This window comes from Puntigrus tetrazona, unplaced genomic scaffold (genome assembly GCF_018831695.1).
Source record: "Puntigrus tetrazona isolate hp1 unplaced genomic scaffold, ASM1883169v1 S000000896, whole genome shotgun sequence".
Taxonomy (NCBI): Eukaryota; Metazoa; Chordata; class Actinopteri; order Cypriniformes; family Cyprinidae; genus Puntigrus; species Puntigrus tetrazona.
The window spans coordinates 77,647-97,082 of record NW_025048496.1 but is presented as its reverse complement, the minus strand read 5'-3'; the positions used below and the strand labels follow the sequence as shown (position 1 = coordinate 97,082).

Below are 19,436 nucleotides of genomic sequence, written 5' to 3'. Positions count from 1 at the left end.
AAGGGGTTGTCAGACACACTTTCCTCGGTTCCAAAGTTTCCATTTATCACACTGTTCATGGCCACATTCTTATCCATTCGAGGGTTGAAGTGGAATGCAAAGTCATCATTGCTGGACGGCCCAGTCTTGAAATTTATTTCAAATCTGCATAGAAGATTAAATGTTGAAGCAACCAAGTTGATGTAACAACTAATTCTTTACATCCAATTTCAGAAAATTGACAACAATGTGATTCCTTACCTGTCAGCTTTTGTGGGAACAACTCCCTTCAGGAATAAGGCCATGCCTTCTCTCAGTCCTCCTGAAATTGGGGCCACATAAGGAAGGTTCTGTAGTAAATAAGAAAATATGCATCGATCTGTAGTAACCAGATTCTTATGGCAGGTTTTGAACTCACAGAAATGGGAAGATGAAATTTCAATGATAAATCATATGATCATTTATGAGGAAATTTCTATTGGTTGAAGCAGTTCTCGTGAACTGTTGCTTCATGAAGTGCTCAGGTTATGTTCTGCTTTTGGAAGTCATTGGAAAAGACCAGACACTTACAGGGTTTTGGACTGGCTGCAAGATCTCTGCTTGTACGGTGGAACGTTCTCCAGGTGAGCTTCCCAGATTGGTGATTTTTGTTGTAACTTTTGTAGGAAATACAGATGCTCTCCAGTTCTAATCAGGGAACAGGGAAAAATGACTTTAGAAAGCACTTCACCCTTAAAAGTCACTCTGACTGGATTTTGTGACAATATCAGTTTTGCTGCCGAAGTGAAAGCTACTTACTTGTATGAAACCAGAAAGGTCCACAGCAACATCTCCACTGATATTTATCGTTGACACTTTTTCCAGCGGTATACGGTGCTTGAATGTGTACAGCTCTTTACCATTCACATAAACCTGATGAAGCAAAGCAACACAACCCGTGTGAGGACAAGGTCCTATCTATCTTTTAGCAGTGTGGTGAGTCTCGTTCTCCAAACATGTACCTGATATCCTTCAGATTTGATGGCAGTCAACATCTCAAAAGGCTGTCCCTTTTTAAAGGGGTTGTCAGACACACTTTCCTCGGTTCCAAAATTTCCATTTATCACACTGTTCATGGCCACATTCTTATCCATTCGAGGGTTGAAGTGGAATGCAAAGTCATCATTGCTGGACGGCCCAGTCTTGAAATTTATTTCAAATCTGCATAGAAGATTAAATGTTGAAGCAACCAAGTTGATGTAACAACTAATTCTTTACATCAAATTTCAGAAAACTGACAACAATGTGATTCCTTACCTGTCAGCTTTTGTGGGAACAACTCCCTTCAGGAATAAGGCCATGCCTTCTCTCAGTCCTCCTGAAACTGGGGCCACATAAGGAAGGTTCTGTAGTAAATAAGAAAATATGCATCGATCTGTAGTAACCAGATTCTTATGACAGGCTTTGAACTCACAGAAATGGGAATATGAAATTTCAGTGATGAATCATTGGATCATTTATGAGGCAATTTTCTATTGGTTGAAGCAATTCTCGTGAACTGTTGCTTCATGAAGTGCTCAGGTTATGTTCTGCTTTTGGAAGTCATTGGAAAAGACCAGACACTTACAGGGTTTTGGACTGGCTGCAAGATCTCTGCTTGTACGGTGGAACGTTCTCCAGGTGAGCTTCCCAGATTGGTGATTTTTGTTGTAACTTTTGTAGGAAATACAGATGCTCTCCAGTTCTAATCAGGAACAGGGAAAACGACTTTAGAAAGCACTTCACCCATAAAAGTCACTCTGACTGGATTTTGTGACAATATCAGTTTTGCTGCCGAAGTGAAAGCTACTTACTTGTATGAAACCAGAAAGGTCCACGCAACATCTCCACTGATATTTAACGTTGACACTTTCTCCAGCGGTACACGGTGCTTGAATGTGTACAGCTCTTTACCATTCACATAAACCTGATGAAGCAAAGCAACACAACCCGTGTGAGGACAAGGTCCTATCTATCTTTTAGCAGTGTGGTGAGTCTCGTTCTCCAAACATGTACCTGATATCCTTCAGATTTGATGGCAGTCAACATCTCAAAAGGCTGTCCCTTTTAAAGGGGTTGTCAGACACACTTTCCTCGGTTCCAAAATTTTCCATTTATCACACTGTTCATGGCCACATTCTTATCCATTCGAGGGTTGAAGTGGAATGCAAAGTCATTATTGCTGGACGGCCCAGTCTTGAAATTTATTTCAAATCTGCATAGAAGATTAAATGTTGAAGCAACCAAGTTGATGTAACAACTAATTCTTTACATCAAATTTCAGAAAATTGACAACAATGTGATTCCTTACCTGTCAGCTTTTGTGGGAACAACTCCCTTCAGGAATAAGGCCATGCCTTCTCTCAGTCCTCCTGAAATTGGGGCCACATAAGGAAGGTTCTGTAGTAAATAAGAAAATATGCATCGATCTGTAGTAACCAGATTCTTATGACAGGCTTTGAACTCACAGAAATGGGAAGATGAAATTTCAATGATAAATCATATGATCATTTATGAGGAAATTTCTATTGGTTGAAGCAGTTCTCGTGAACTGTTGCTTCATGAAGTGCTCAGGTTATGTTCTGCTTTTGGAAGTCATTGGAAAAGACCAGACACTTACAGGGTTTTGGACTGGCTGCAAGATCTCTGCTTGTACGGTGGAAAGTTCTCCAGGTGAGCTTCCCAGATTGGTGATTTTTGTTGTAACTTTTGTAGGAAATACAGATGCTCTCCAGTTCTAATCAGGGAACAGGGAGAAATGACTTTAGAAAGCACTTCACCCTTAAAAGTCACTCTGACTGGATTTTGTGACAATATCAGTTTTGCTACCGAAGTGAAAGCTACTTACTTGTATGAAACCAGAAAGGTCCACAGCAACATCTCCACTGATATTTATCGTTGACACTTTTTCCAGCGGTACACGGTGCTTGAATGTGTACAGCTCTTTACCATTCACATAAACCTGATGAAGCAAAGCAACACAACCCGTGTGAGGACAAGGTCCTATCTATCTTTTAGCAGTGTGGTGAGTCTCGTTCTCCAAACATGTACCTGATATCCTTCAGATTTGATGGCAGTCAACATCTCAAAAGGCTGTCCCTTTTTAAAGGGGTTGTTAGAGACACTTTCCTCTGCCTGCCATCCTCGGTTCCTGAAACTGTTCATCGCCACCTTCCGGTCCATTCGAGGGTTGAAGTGGAAAGCAATGTCATCATTTCTGGACTCCCCAGTCTTGAAATTAACTTCGAATCTGCACGGGAATAAATTTTATATATATATATATATAATATATATATATATATATATATATATATATATATATATTTATATATATGTTTGTATTCAATTTCCCAAAGTTAACAACAAAGTGATTCCTTACTTGTCAGCATTAGTTGGAACAACTCCTTGTAAGTATAAGGCCATGCCTTCTCTCAGTCCTCCTGAAATTGGGGCCACATAAGGAAGGTTCTGCAGTAAACACAAAAAAACTATCTATATCTGGCATCAACCTACATTAACCAGTTTCTTATTTCAGGCTTCGTGCTAAAATAAAAAACGTGGAAGTTCATTTATGTTAAAAGGTGTGGTCATAATCCTCTTCGTAAAATATTCCTAATTCATTGGTGTTTTTTTTTAAGTGCTTGCACTTTGTTGTGCAGTCAGACATCTCTGGAAATGATTAATAACTCACAGGGTTTTGTACTGGCTGCAAAATTTCTGACTGTGCAGTAGAGCGTTTTCCATGTGGGCGGCCCAGATATGTAGTTGTGGACTTGACTTTAGTAACAAATGAGGATGCATTCCAGTTCTAAAGCAGGAAGAGAGAGTGTAGTTAGAACTTACTATGAACTACTTGCCATGTCACTCTCACTGAATTCTGATACAGTACCATTCATGCTTGAACCCTTTCTCTACTGAAAACCCAGCATAAAGTAGCATAGATATCATGCTGATTCATGTTGGTTTTTGCTGGTTATAGCTGGTATAGTGCCGGTCTAGGATAGGTTTTGCTGGTATAGTGCTGGTTTAAGTTGGTTTATGTTGGTATAGTTCTGGTTTATTGTAGTTAGTACCAGTATAGTGCAGGCTTAGGCTGGTTTATGCTGATATATTGCTGGTCCGGGCTGGTTTATGCTGGTTTAGCTCTGGTCTTGCTGGTGAACTAGTATATTCATGCTGTTCTCAAGCAAAATAGAGATGGTGATGCTGCTTCACCAGCATGGGCTGTATGAGTATCAGTAAGCCAGCTGTCTGCATGCAAGTAGTGCTTTGGGGAAAAACATAATTTTTGGCACTTTTGCTGTGCCTGTCCTTTCAATTGCTTACCACCAGAGATCACACGCTTATTATTATGGACTCTTGCACCAGACTACTATTGCACTTCACACTGGACTACATTTCATATCACCCATTGCACTGAATACACCCACAGCTGTAACATACTTCATATGCCGTGAAAAACTTCCTTTTTCTTACAGCAGAGTATTGTTTAGCATTTGTCACTTACCTAGTGACATCTACTCTTCTAGATTTTTTTAGACACATCTACATTTTCATACTAATCTGGGAAGTCACATATGCCCAAATCCAGCTGTCAGTCACTGATTTTAAAAAGTGCACATAGATATGTCAATACAGTCAGCATTATTAAATATTATTGAAAATATCATGGGAATTTTACAGTGTAAATATAATCAGCAACATGTTTTTCTTTATTAAAAATGTATTTAAATAAATGTAGAACATTTTCTTGGTCTTTAACTAAGAACAAAAATTATGTTTTTGTTGTGGTCTTTCTGGGATGATACCAGCACTCAAAAGACAACAAATGGTGGCCCATCAGCATCCCAAGCTGGTCTCAACATGCAAAACATATTTTATGCTGGTGACCATATATGCTGGATTTTTCAGCAGGGTTCACAGCTGCAGAAAATGTTACTTACTTGTATGAAACCAGAAAGGTCCACAGCAACATCTCCACTGATATTTAACGTTGACACTTTCTCCAGCGGTACACGGTGCTTGAATGTGTACAGCTCTTTACCATTCACATAAACCTGATGAAGCAAAGCAACACAACCCGTGTGAGGACAAGGTCCTATCTATCTTTTAGCAGTGTGGTGAGTCTCGTTCTCCAAACATGTACCTGATATCCTTCAGATTTGATGGCAGTCAACATCTCAAAAGGCTGTCCCTTTTTAAAGGGGTTGTCAGACACACTTTCCTCTGCTTGCCAGCCTCGGTTCCTGAAACTGTTCATGGCCACCTTCCGGTCCATTCGAGGGTTGAAGTGGAAAGCAATGTCATCATTGCCAGATGGCCCAGTCTTAAAATTGAGCTCAAACCTGTATAAAAATTAATTTTTTTAAACACCAAATTCAAATAAAACAGCAGATTGTCCAAAGTTGTCATGTCATTGTCTGTCCAAAGATTATTTCTTACCTGTCAGCTTTTGTGGGAACAACTCCCTTCAGGAATAAGGCCATGCCTTCTCTCAGTCCTCCTGAAATTGGGGCCACATAAGGAAGGTTCTGTAGTAAATAAGAAAATATGCATCGATCTGTAGTAACCAGATTCTTATGGCAGGCTTTGAATTTGTATTATCATTATTATTATTATTATTATTTGAAGTTTTATATTTTAAAGGGGCATCATAAAATGTCATGCACTGCTGTTTTTTCATGCACTTTGTCTGAATCCCTAGAAACTCACAGGATTTTGAACTGGGTTGCTCAGTGAAAATCCCATCTGTGGTTGAACAGTAAAGCTTCCATCCAGCACAGATGAATGTTCTTCAGAAGTGATTGTCCCATCCTGTGAGTGAAGCATACATTCACTCCACCCAGATACAGAACATCCATCCCAGCTCTGTAAAAATAAGATAGTAGGAGTTGATTAATACAATTGTTTTAATCAGACATTGATTTATTAATCTTTTGCTTTTACTGAAGTGTTCATTGGTAACACTCTATTTTACATTTAACAATGTGTTACCAACTGAGCTACAAAAACCCAAAATGTAATTTAGATAAAAGAGTACAAAACATTAATATGAAACTTTTCTGTTGCCGATAGAGGCATAATTTTAGCATACGCTCTGATGGGTTATATTTTAGGGATTTGGACAAATGACCTGTACAAGCATATTAGTTGGAGAACAGGTTGATTCTAAGAATTAGCTAGGTGTTTATTCTAGGTTTTGATGATGTCTTATTGCAGGACTGCTGTGACAAGCCTTTATCTGTGTGATATCATACCCTAATGCCAAAATTACAGGAATGTCTGGTTTGAAAACTAAATTAATTTAATGTAGTCTGAAAATATATGTAAAAAAGGACTATCACTCACCTCGGTGAAAGCCACATTTGTCAAAGAAACCTCTCCTTCAATGCTCAGAGCGATGACGCGACCCAGAGATATACGATGCTGGAAAGCGCCAACTTCACGTCCGTTCAGATGCACCTTCAGATAGAAATCACTTTATTGACATGTCTTTATGCCTTCGCATGCTGCACTCAATGGACAGGATCAATCATCAAAACGCACCTGATAACTTTCAGTATTTACGGCAATCATCAGGTCAAAGCCGGTCCCCTGTTTTAAAGCTAACTCCATCTTCTCCTCTTCTCCCCATGACCCATGCTGGCGGCTGTTCAGGACCATGCAGTCGCTGCTGAACAGGGGCTTGATTTGAAGAGCAATGTCATCTCCTTTGGACTCTCCACACTTCAGGTTCACCACAAAGCTGCAATGATGGAATACAACGTGAAAACCGTCAACTAGTTACTCAAACACACATTTATAGTGAGATTCACCTCTCACATCCAGAGGGAACAGATCCCTGAATGAAGACGGCTTTCCCAGCTTTCAGTCCACCAGAGATACGACTCACGTAAGGAACGCCCTGCAGAGTAAATATAGCATTTATGATAAGGTTTTACATCTGATCTCGAAAATATATACATCAGGTGTGTAAGAAAGACTAAGAGATCACTCACGAAGCTGGAGATGGTCTGGAAGCTGGACTGGAACTCTGACGTGAACGTGAAGCTCATGTTGTCGATCTAAAGGGCTGATGCACAGGTGTATTATGGGTTCTGGGTGAGCTCTGCAGGTGGTGGTCTTGGTTTTATACTTTTGGTGGGTAGGAGCGGTCTAGCCTTCAGGGGGTTTCATAGAGTTCATTTCGGCTCAGCAACCCAGAGGCGAGATTTCAAGCAGTGATGGACAGGATCATTTGCGTTCTCACAACTGTTTTGCCCAAAGCCACATTGTGCATCGATGTTCAAAGCTTACAAGTGTTTTGCAGATAGACTTTTTCATGTCTTTATTGCAATTAATTTCATAGTCACCTGATGTCACCTGAACTGTAACTAGTTAGCTGTAGCTACTTTATTTCACTTTATACATTTTTTGGTAACTTATTTTTGTTAAATAGTGAGCCTGGAGCACAAAAGCAGTCATAAGTAGCACAGGTATATTTGTAGTAACAGACAAAGACATTGAACAGGTCAAAATTTCTTTTCGTATCCCAAAAGTCATTTGCACATTGATTACCGTACATATATCAAAACTTAACTTTTGATTAGTAATATGCATTGCTAAGGACTTCAGAGGTTATTTTCTGAGTATACTGGGTTTTTTTTTGCAATCTCAGATTTTCAAATAGTGTTTAATTAAAACAAAACAAATAAAAAAAATTGAATAAAAATAAAATAAAAACACCCTTATGCCTGGTTTTGTGCTCCTGAGTCATAATTGTAAAATAGGTATTGGTATAAAAACATTCAAAAGTATAAAAACCATCATGAAACACATTTCTTCACCTTGGTCTTCAGAGTATTTTACATCAACCTGGTATTATGCGTCAACTATTTCAAAATAATTCAATCTATCATGCATCGTCTCCTTTCTTCTACAGTATTGTATTGATTGGTATAGCTCATTAATGTTGTTAGCCCATCGTGTGACAGTCGTGTGACAGTCGTGTAATTTATGTGTTGTGAAACCTGTTCCAGCCAGAGGGCAGACCTGTGACTTTGATAATCAAATGCCTCGCTCAGTTAGAAGAACTCTCACAAGGTCATGAAAAGCAACATGCAGGATCAGAACATAATGGTGTTTTTCACTTCATCTATGAAAGGACGCACTTTGAACATGTCAACCAATGACTACAGATTATTGTGGTTACATTACATTCAAATTACTTACAGTTCAGTTTGTCAATATTAAGAATCTAGCAATACGTTTGAAGTTTTTATGAACAAATAATTCATATATACAATAAAGATTATAGTTTTTCACTAATATACAGTGCAGTAAAACCTATCCAAGTTACAAACAGCTGATCAGTAATTAATTGTGTATATTAATTATTACATAAGACTTGTTGGACCAGCCAGAAAGGAAACAAATATACGGCCATTTGATTGTAACAATTCAAAATTATTTTCTGTACTTTGTGTTAAAACCAAGCTGTTTTTTCTTATGCTGGAGCATGTGCACAGATTTGGAAAACATTTAGTTGCATAACATCATACGGTTTTATACTTCAGTATATTTGATGTGATTTAGTTAAAGCCCCGATGGTCTTCTCTGTAGTGATGCGCCTCATGAAGCGGTTAACATTGTCAACATGCCAGTTTATGAATAATGAGTCATAAAATGGTAATCTGATCACTCGATGAACTTAACCGAAGGCAAAAACTAGTTGGATCTGGTGTGAATAAAGGCATTTGTTGGCAATCTGCATTTCACTGAACATTTGCATTTAGTGTGAAAAAGCCCTAAGAAAGAATCTATCTGTATCTATCACCTCTTCTGACTCTGATTAGGAGCTTTTGGCTTGCTGGGAATATACAGAACAAATAAAGATAAGATTGAATACACTTAACGTGTGTGTGATCTTTATGTAAGCTATTTTAACTTTCAGTGACAGTAATTTACAGCGTGGTATAAAACGTTTCTTTCTCTGACGGCTGTCAGTGCAGCTCGGGGCAGACACTCAGATTCACACAAAAATGAAGATAAATCATTTTCAACAATCGAACAGATGAAGTCTTTATTTCCAGGATTCCTTGAAAGGTTAAAAATGTGCATCAAGGCTTTACATTGTACATTAAGAATATATGAAGATGTACAGTGAACAGGAACCCATTACATGTAGCATTTTGACTGTTTTAGAGACTTGAATTACATAGAATATGATCGTCTTTTTTATTCTGTAGTTTGTTTTAGCAGGGACTTGCTCAAAGGATCCACCTGGTGGCGCTTTTTTCCTGAAAGTAAGCTGCATTCACACAAAGAGATGGTGACTTTGTCCAAGCCTGTATTTTTAAAAACATATCTGACAAATATCTGAGTGTAATAAAACAATCATACGTGACGATAGACATATGTTGTGAAGAGATGTGTGAGTTAAAAAAAAAATAACATTCAAAAATAAAGACCCCACCGTTATTTTCCGTCCAAACCTGCATGCTGATATATTTCTCCGAACGCTTCCAGCTACAGACTACTTTCATGTCATTTTGGAGCTTACTGTGATCTGAGAAACAAAGAAAGACCACATGGGCTTGGAACAACTCAGAAAGAAAATAGATGTCCATTTTTTTGAGCGAACTATTCATTTAAGATGACACTTGAGCCAAATATTCTGTCCAGTCATCGGCCAAATGTTGTTTTTTAGCCTTATGCAATGTCACTGGGTTGCATGACTTTGAAGGAAATAGGAATTGACAGAAGAGGACGGTAAGTCGTTGCTGGGGACTTCTTGAAAGTCAATGATGATCCTGATTTTAGCTGCTCTGTTTCTCTTACAGGTCTCGGACTCAAGCAACCTGCAAACTGATGCCTTTTTATTTAATTCTAAATTAAACTAAACATAAAAATGCTGAGTTGAGGTGGCTGTGACGTAGATTCTGGCTCTTTTGCCTCACATGTCTTCGCCCATCAGCAGCGGCTGCAGGAAGAGTCCAGCCGTCCCCAGAATACACACCAGAACAAACACCCACAGAAAGATCCTGTCAATCACCATCGCCACATACTTCCAGTCGTCCTGGACCTTTGGGAAGAGCAAGACATGAACAGGATCAGATTTGACACGCAGATTTCTAAGGCCTCTAAATGATCAAACTTTGCTGTTAAACCTGTTTCTGCTCCATCTCTTCTGTCGTCTGGTTAAGAGTTTTTTTAATCCAGTAAAAGCTCTTTTAGTGTAATTGTACAAACATTGTTTGTCAAATCTGATTCTGATCAAGTAAAGGTCAGAATAACTGCAGTCATATCTCCAGATGAACTTTACTTGATTCTCCATCAATCGTTCTCTAGAAGAATCTGATCATCAGGATCTTTTGAAGAGCTTTACTTTCACTGTTCACATGATCTTCACGAGACTCCAGAACATCTCACATCTTCTGAGGAGACTTTATTTCTTCAGCTCTCCATCGGCACTGCATTGCATTATATGCAATCCAATGCTGATGGATCAGTATCGTTTAACTTTATCTTACTAAGACATATTATTAGAGATATCGAGTGAACACTGATATTTAGATCATTTTATGTCAGTATATGCTGCACTGTTATAAAAGACAGATGACTCCTAGTTCAGCTTCAGCACACCAGAAGAAAAAACAGGATCCCCTGCTTGTTTAACAATAAATACTGAAGACCTAGAAATAAAAAGTGTCATATAGTTCATTTATGTAAATAAGGAGAGCAAAATAAAGTACGATAAATTTTGGGGCGCAAAAATTATTCAGACATCTGAGCATGTTTTGCTGAAGTGTTTTTCTTTAATTGCACACGTGTCCTTTTTACTCCACAGACTGACCAAATGAAGCATTGCTTGGTAACTGGTTGAGCTAAATTGGTTTTATGTAATCGTGTACAGCTGACAGATATTCACCCCAATACATTACTAGAAATCGAAAATCAATTCTAACCCCAAATCAGATACGTTAAGGCCAGGAATTAGATACTGGATCTAGTAAAATGCTGCATGTTTCAGAAACAGCTGTACTCTGTTCGTTTCCAAATCCTAACACACACACTGAAACAAAAATAATCCCTTCTAAAATTTGCAAAGATTGATCATTCTGAGATGAAATTAGAGACTCTCTTCATGGCTCTTCTACGTCTGCGTTTGAGTGTGCAGATAAAACTAGATTAGATGTTAAAATATACACTCAATGCATTCTGAAAATATCCCAGCCCTAACATTTTAGCACCATTTTCTAAACAATAGCGAGTGAACTGTGAAACTACAGTTTGACTGCATCATACCATTTGATGTAATATGATCTGACGTAAGCGCGCTCACCTCCTTGGCCTCATTCTGTAAGCGCATGTTTTGGGCGATGTACTTGACGCTCTCTATGGCATCTCTGACCTGGGGAGACATGCACAGAAACCCGGCATCCGTAGACTCGGAGCTGGAGCACGGACTTCCTCCGTCTTCCCCTCCTTCGCCCGAGCCTGGCTGCTTCCACACGCACCGTCCGTCTCGACACAGAAAGCCAGACGCCGTCTTAGACGCCTCGCTCAGGTTGTTGAGCTCGGTGGTGCACAGGAGCAGCTGAGGCTGGCGTGGGAGACTCGTCTGTTTACTGGAAGCGTGAAGAGCGCAAGATCTGGTCTTCCTCTCCGGGTCTTTCTCAGGACGAGTCATGAACATTACCCGAGGAAGCAGACCCAGGAAGACCTTCCGGACCCAGCCGGGCATGGTGTGCGTCTTGGGCGTGCGGTAATGCACGTTGAGCACAAACACAGTGATCACGATGGACAGAGTCACAAATATCATGGTGAAAAGCAGGTACTCTCCGATCAGAGGGATGACGAGAGATGTGGACGGGATGGTTTCGGTGATGACCAGAAGGAAGACAGTGAGCGAGAGGAGAACGGAAATGCACAAGGTCACCTTCTCTCCGCAGTCGGACGGGAGGTAAAACACCAGAACGGTGAGGAAGGAGATGAGCAGGCAGGGAATGATCATGTTGATGGTGTAGAAGAGCGGCAGGCGGCGGATGTAGAGCGAGTACGTGATGTCTGTGTAGATCTCCTCGCAGCAGTTGTACTTGATGTCGTGCTTGTATCCCGGCGCGTCGATGATCGTCCACTCACCGCTCTCCCAGAAGTCCTTCAGGTTGATGGTGGAGCCGATGAGCACCAGGTCAATCTTGGCTTTATCGTATGTCCACGAGCCGAACTTCATGGTGCAGTTCTGGTAGTCGAAGGGGAAGAAGGTGACGTCGATCTTGCAGGAGCTCTTGAAGATGGCCGGCGGGATCCAGGTGACGTCTCCATTGTAGCGAAGGAGAGCTTTCGTTTTGTCGTCCACCTGGAAATCTCCGACGGCGCTGTGTGTTTGGAAAAAGAAACATGTATCATAATGGACCCTTTTTATGCTTGCAGGTTTATCAGAAGTGGAAACCTACCCCTTAAAGGAAACTACAACCAGTTTTAGAGTTTCGAAAAACTCACTCTGTGTGATTTATAAGCGTACATGAGGTAATGTCCTCATAAGTCACCTTCTCCTTGTAATACCTGTGTCATTCCCAGGTCATTGTACAATTTTTTGTCCTCATATGTCACAAAAATGGCCGCACACACACACACATCATGTAATATGCATTAAACTGATGCACAGGTAGTATAAAACAAAGAATAGTGTTATGAATGTACATAATTAAAGCAAAATGCAAATATTAGGAACGCATCATCAGAGCCAGAACGGAGAACGTACTTGTTGTACAACACAATGTCTGGTTTCCAAATCTTGTTGGACGGCACACGGATGAACTCAACGCCTCCGAAATCCTTGGGATTCCATCTGAGTTTATAATCGTTCCAAATCTAGGAAAAGTAGAAACACAGAGAGTTTTTGCCACTGAATAAAAAAATTTAATTGCAACAATTTATCTAACAATTCAGATTTTTTGAAGGGTTGTCTGGAGTTCATATGTCGCAATTACGCCTTTATAACTTGTAATACTTGTAAGATGCATTATAAATGAAGTGTTTATCTGAAAATGGTTTCCACACCAGTTTGTTTCCAGTACGCACAATCCGGAGTGTGTGCTATGCTTAAAAACACACTGTAAAAAATAGTTTTGTTACTTAATGTTAATTTAAGTGACAACTAAATTATTTTAGTTGACTAAACAATTAATTTTTTAAGCATGCCAAGAATTATTTCAAGTTTTCTTTTTTTACAGTGCAGTAAAGTATTATTCAAACACAAACACAGAGACAGATCAGCTGCTGATGAAGATGGAGTTGGAGTGTGTTTCAAAGACGTGGCTGTGAGCCATGCTTTCATTTGTTATTCTCCAGATCGTCTCAGGTTAAATCTGACAAAACAACAGCAAGAGAAAAGGACACACCGATCCCGTTGAATTTTAGGGAACCAATGCCAACTTGAGACATTTAATATTTTAATAGAATAGAATAAACATTTAATAGAACTGACACATCAATAGATGCACAGTTTCTGGGTCAGTCTGTATGACTTACCACCCAGGTTAATTAGTTATGCATTAAATTCAATTAGCTTGATTAAATGTGAATATTGATTTGCTATTTAAACGTTAATGAACTGCATGATTAGGGCACAGTGCTTGATTTGCTTTGGCCCTCTTCTTTCTCGTACAGAGTTTTTAATTATTCCTCCTCACATAATCACTCTCAAAACAAATTATAAGATCTAAAGCTGACTTTTAACCTTCAGGTAATAAAAAAATATTAAACGATTACTGGAGGTCAGTAACTCTGAGATCAAAGTCCTGTTTATTTTTCATCAAATGCCTCTAAATGAATATAATATCCTCTAACAGTGTTGTGTTTATTAACATCTGTTTTCAGCATCTTCAGCTTCACCTTCAGCTCTCTGTGCTCCACCCGCTGCCAGCAAAAAGTGACCGCGAAAGATGCCGAATGCAATTGTGTCCAATTATCTAAATGAATCGGTGACCTTTGGATGTGTGTGAATAATGCATGAGCTCACATGTCGCAGCCAGAGATTGGTCTCCATAATCTGGTTCACCTCATCCTGCGGAAGAAAAAGGACGGAGAGTCTCTGAGAGTCGCAGACATATCGCCCACGGCGGAATAAACACCACGACTCTGGATTAATATTTCAGAGCTTAGAGAAGAAACATGCTGTCATGAGCAATCATTCTCCAGGCATCTGTCCACTCCGCGTCTCACAGATGAGCTTGTCTCGGATGAAGAGCGAGGAACACCTGAGTCCCGTCGCCTGAAGGAGCTTCTGGAGCTTTTCTTGAATGTTGGGACTATTGCAGTCCAATACGGCAAAAACTATATTTTGAAGTATATATTTTAAATATATTCAAAAAGAATTCTTATAAAATGTGCATTTTGATCACCTATTTAAGTTATTTCACTTTAATTGCAGAGAACAAGATATATTCTTTGCCATTATAGTAAAATTAACTTTTCTTACATGCATTTATGACATCTATGACAATATCAGCCTTAAAAAAAAATCTAATAGTCTGTCAAAATTTTAATCGGGCCACTAAAAGTGCTGGTAGAAGTTTATATTTGCATTTCCTCTGCTATACCGAAATAATTTTGTTGTTGTTGTTGTTTGCACTTTGATTTCAAATAAGCTTGAAATGACCTGAATTAAACAATGTAGAGAAAAGAAATGAGAAAGAATGGCATAAGGAAGGAAATGCAGCTCGATAAACACTGCTTTTGATAGAAGCGAGACGTTCTCCGTGACTGAGGAAAGATGAGAGGAAACCTGGAAATTCAGCAGATCATGAGCTCATTCACGCTGACAGATGGATGCGTTTCTGGGGCCGAGACTTCTGAAACACTCTCAGACGAGAGACAGACTCCACTCAGAAATCTGTTTACAGACACTTACCACTTTGACCAGCTGCGACATGGACACTTCAAACTGGACGATGACGGGGTCAGACACGTTCTCCACCGGTCTGATGTACGGGTTATAACTGGAGAAGATGACCGAGAAGAGCCTGTGCTCGGCCTCAGAGCCACAAACCCCTGAATCTGGAGCAGAGACGTTCAGTTCACAACATTATGAATGATCCCACTTTATATTGTACTTGCATTCAAATGAGGCATTTAATACTATGCATTTATACATTTTTTTTAATTACTTAAAATACTAATTACATCTGCAATTAATTTCTGTAATTGCATGTACAGTCACACTGTTAACTGACCCTTAAACCTACCCTTACCACCAAACCTGACCCTTTCGCACCTCAATAGCAAATGTGTTTTGCAATATAATGTGAAAACCATAAATACATTCTACTTATTGTTTGTTGTAAGCACAGAGCATTTAAAGCTAGTTGATATAAACTGGGAACTTATGGAATGATTTTCAGACAATGTACAGTAATTGCCTGTTTGACCACATTGTATTTTCAATAAAGCTTGCACTTGGATCTTCAATGCTCGACACAATCTATCACCATAAACCCAGCAGTTTCAAGCCTCCTCGATCTTCGTCAAAGCCACTGTGCTATTGAGGACTGTGTTGCAGACTTTTGCAAACTCTGTTATTTGGTGAGTTTCAATGATGTTGCGCTCAAGGACATTTTTCGCCTCACAAATGAAGTTTCTGAATTAATGCCACGTCACACTCCACACCGGTAACTACAACAGTATACTGACTCTGGGTCCACTTTCACCGTGGGCATGGAGGAGGAACATGACAGCCCAAAGCCTGCTCACATCATGTCAGATAAGTCACCATTTACATTTAGTTATCATGCCTACCAAGTCAACACCTGGTTTACATGCCTGCTACTCCGGGGCCTGCTCACGTCATGCCTTCTGTTTCAAGGCGTGATCATGTCTCGCTGCTCACATCAAGTCTCCCAAACCACCAACAAGCTTGGACAAGGACTGAAAGAACTGTTTGCCAGTGCGTCGGACCCACCTCCAATGTCAATGAAAGCTTCAGACATCTTGCACACTGCGCTCCAGAGGCCTCTTTGGCCCATGAGTCTGCTCCAGACCAGAGGTCTCTCCTATCCATTAGCCTCCTCCTGAAACCTCTCCTATTCAGGACTGTTCTCCAGTGTCTCCAGAGACACCGGCTTCAGCCGTAGAAGCTCTGGAGAGGGTGATATCCACAGTTGAACCTCCTGAGGTCATGGCACCCAATCTTGAACTCACAATCTGTCCAGTTACGGCCACAGAGGATGCTCATGAACTCATGGTCTGTCATGCCACGACCAAGGAGGCCGTACCCAGGCTTCCTGCCCTGCTTGCACCGTAATGTCCCCCTGTCCCAGGTCCCACCTGGTTCCACTGTCTGCCACTGCTCTGCAGCCCAGATACTCCATGTTACCATTATCTGTCGCTGCCCCATGATTCAGGAGCACTACCACGGCACAGGCCTGGCCCTCTGTCCCACCCCCTGGTATCTCTATATCTCTACCAGACTTCTGTTTTGTTTTTGGAGTCGCTCCTTAAGGGTAATGCCAGGCCAGTAGAGGGAGCTCTCACCTCTGCTCTGTAGGTCTTTGCTCTCTCTGCTTCCTGTCCAGTGACTTCCTGTCAGGACCATGCCAAACAGAGGTTGTGAAGTATTGTTTTGCTGTTGACTATACTGCGCCGTTTTCTGTTTATATCTTGTTTTCACGTTGAATGCCATTACTGTTGCCCTGTTTTCATTGTCTTGTTTCATTTGTTACTTTGGATTGCTCTCCTGGATTTTGACTCTGAACTATTGCCAGTTGGTTTGTGAAGGTTTCGCTTGACAACGCTTTATTTACTGGATTACGATTCTGTCTCGCCCTTTAATATTACTGTGTGCTGGTATTTGGACCTTGCCTGTTTGACCACATTGTGTTTTCAATAAAGCTCACACTTAAATTTTCAATGCTTGTCTGAGTCTGCCATTACAGAGTTGTAGTATAATATTCCCTATAGTTGTATTAAACATTATTGGGTAAAGTAATTAATTGGTGACACTTTACAATACAGTTAGTTAACATTAGTTAATACACTGTGAGCTAACATGAAGTAACAACGAATGACTGTATTTTATGAATTTTATTCATGTTAGTTAAAACATTAAGTAGTGTTAAAAAATTACACCTTATTTTACCAATTTGGTTAATGTTTCTGTGGGCTACTGATATTACCACAGCAGTGTTTAGGCTACTATAAATGACAGGAGATGAAGTTACTAAAACATAATGAATGGACATTTATACATTTAGCAAATAAAGAATACAACAAAGTGGAACAAAGTGCAATTTATCTTAAGCAGGCAACGGCACGAGATGGTGTTAATCCAAATTTCCAAACATAAATAGTAATAAGAATCCATTTTTAACCAGTTTTCTAGACAATATTGTGTTTTGATCCAATTCAGACGAACTGGGACACTTTTGAGATTACTGTAAAAAATGTCCCAATAATCCAGAATGAACCTGTTCCTATAATCCTGATAACAAGTCTTTAAAAAACAAGTTAGAATGTCAGATATGACCTAAACGCGCACGTTTTAGACTGAACCAGGGGTTTATTTGCTAATGTGCCGGTTTAGTGTATTTGATGTGCTGAAAAGATTTATCACACGCGATAACGTTTTTTTATATATATATATATATATATATATATATAAAGAGCCGTTTAATGCCAGGTTTCTTTGTGACGATTTATGCGCCGCCGCCGGGGCATGTTGTCACAGAGGGTCAGCGAGTATCCTCTGGAAACACACTTCTCCTGAGACCGCTGGACATTCGTAACTGTTGAAAACAATGGTTTCTGCCTTTGTCACTCATTGCTCTCTAGAAATCAGCGCTCGAGTCGCTCACTAACCGCAAGCATCAAGAACATTTCAATAAACAGCCACAAGTATGAGATGAGGGTCAGTCGTGCTTTACTCACCAGAGAGAAGAAAAAACAGAAAGTAGCAGGTGTGCAAAATGACGAGAAGTCTGGTTTTCATCGTACAACCCGGAGAACGGATAGAAGAGTGATTCAACACGAGTGAGTCCAGACGAGAGAGAGAGAGAGAGAGAGAGAGAGAGAGAGAGAGAGAGAGAGAGAGAGAGAGAGAGAGAGAGAGAGAGAGAGAGAGAGAGAGAGAGAGAGAGAGAGAGAGAGAGACAGAGAGAGAGAGAGAGAGAGAGAGAGAGAGAGAGAGAGAGAGAGAGAGAGAGAGAGAGAGAGAGAGAGAGAGCCTCTCTTACCACGATAGACACCACGAGCAAGACATAGACGCATGGACAGATCAAGAGACATGAAAGTGCATATAATGCAAAAAACATAGATAAATAAATCAATGAAAAATGTGCCGTATGACCACGAAAAAAATATTTAGTATTAGGTTTATGGGATAGATGCGTATCAGACGCACGCAAAATAATTTGTTCTCACATACACACCACACGTGAGTATCTTATACACACCAAGGTCAGGTTTTGCTTCTCAGTACCAAAAAATTGAGTTTTTATTGGCGTTCTATTGATACGTATTTTCATGAGACCGGACAGGAACAGAGGATCTGGACACACTGATCTACAGCAAACCTTTTGTGATCATTTGTATTAAGTATCACCATTTAAGGGAAACATTTCTCCCCAGATCTGAAGAATTAGTTCCATCATTCACTGAATCTAGTGACAGAAAAAGAAGAAGAAAACACAGCTGCACTAAAACATTTATTAGACATTCACAATCTTGGGTGTTAAACAAGATTAACTCTAAACTGACTTGCTTTATCTTTCATTTATTTAGATGAATTTGACTTTTTTTTTATCTATGTTGTTTTTTTATTTTTGGTCATTTATATTTGTTATGCTTTGGCAAGGCTGTGTTTCATGCTAATAATTCATCCACTGAATTGAATGAGAGAGAGAACAGCTCTCCATCAGATACTACAAGTTAAACTAATTTCTTTCTTTCTTTTTTTTAGAGTTAAACTAGGGTGAATTCGTATTAATGTGGACATTTCCATCCTAATGGCAAACTAAAAACAGACAAAGATCCCAATAGAATCATCCTGTAGTCCATATATTATGCAAAGTGTAACCTAATAAACAAAAAAAATCATTACTACCATGAAAACACATTCCTACAGCTGCTAAATCTATCTCTGTTTCAATATTAGTAGCTATATGTGAATGATATCCATATTGGCTCATCAAGAAATGATGTACGTTCCAAACAGTTGCAGACGTAGAATGAAATCCACAAACTCCCACTGTCCTGTATGGATTTCTAGGAAAAATACCTGTTACCTGTCCTGTAATGTAACAAAACTGTATAAAGAGATAGGATACTGTGAATGAAAGCATGAAGCATGAACACAGACCCGGCCAGCAGGTGGCGCTGTACCTGTAGTGATTCACATCAGCTCAGATCTGAATGTGCTTTCAGGTGAACGCGAGGAGAAACACGGAAGATGGGAATCTAAA

The 19,436-nt window shown here is 39.8% G+C and overlaps 2 protein-coding genes across 2 annotated transcripts; both read right to left on the bottom strand.

Moving 5' to 3' along the window:
- Positions 1-2: 2 nt before the first annotated feature.
- LOC122335718 lies at positions 3-8,822 on the bottom strand (the record flags this gene model as incomplete). Its single annotated transcript, XM_043233569.1, has 19 exons — positions 6,996-8,822; positions 6,813-6,901; positions 6,544-6,742; positions 6,346-6,459; positions 5,710-5,865; positions 5,440-5,528; positions 5,144-5,342; positions 4,941-5,054; positions 3,689-3,805; positions 3,377-3,465; positions 3,049-3,247; positions 2,846-2,959; positions 1,586-1,702; positions 1,276-1,364; positions 981-1,179; positions 778-891; positions 550-666; positions 241-329; positions 3-144 (listed from the first exon to the last, which is right to left on the bottom strand). Coding segments are annotated over exons 1-19 (2,403 nt in total), but the record flags the coding sequence as incomplete, so codon positions are not given.
- Positions 8,823-9,057: 235 nt separating this feature from the next.
- chrna3 (cholinergic receptor, nicotinic, alpha 3) lies at positions 9,058-18,019 on the bottom strand. Its single transcript, XM_043233588.1, has 6 exons — positions 17,905-18,019; positions 14,894-15,039; positions 14,003-14,047; positions 12,743-12,852; positions 11,321-12,356; positions 9,058-10,060 (listed from the first exon to the last, which is right to left on the bottom strand). The coding sequence occupies exons 1-6, from the start codon at positions 17,963-17,965 to the stop codon at positions 9,932-9,934; spliced, it is 1,527 nt and encodes a 508-aa protein (XP_043089523.1). The 5' UTR covers positions 17,966-18,019; the 3' UTR covers positions 9,058-9,931.
- Between the last annotated feature and the right edge of the window lie 1,417 nt (positions 18,020-19,436).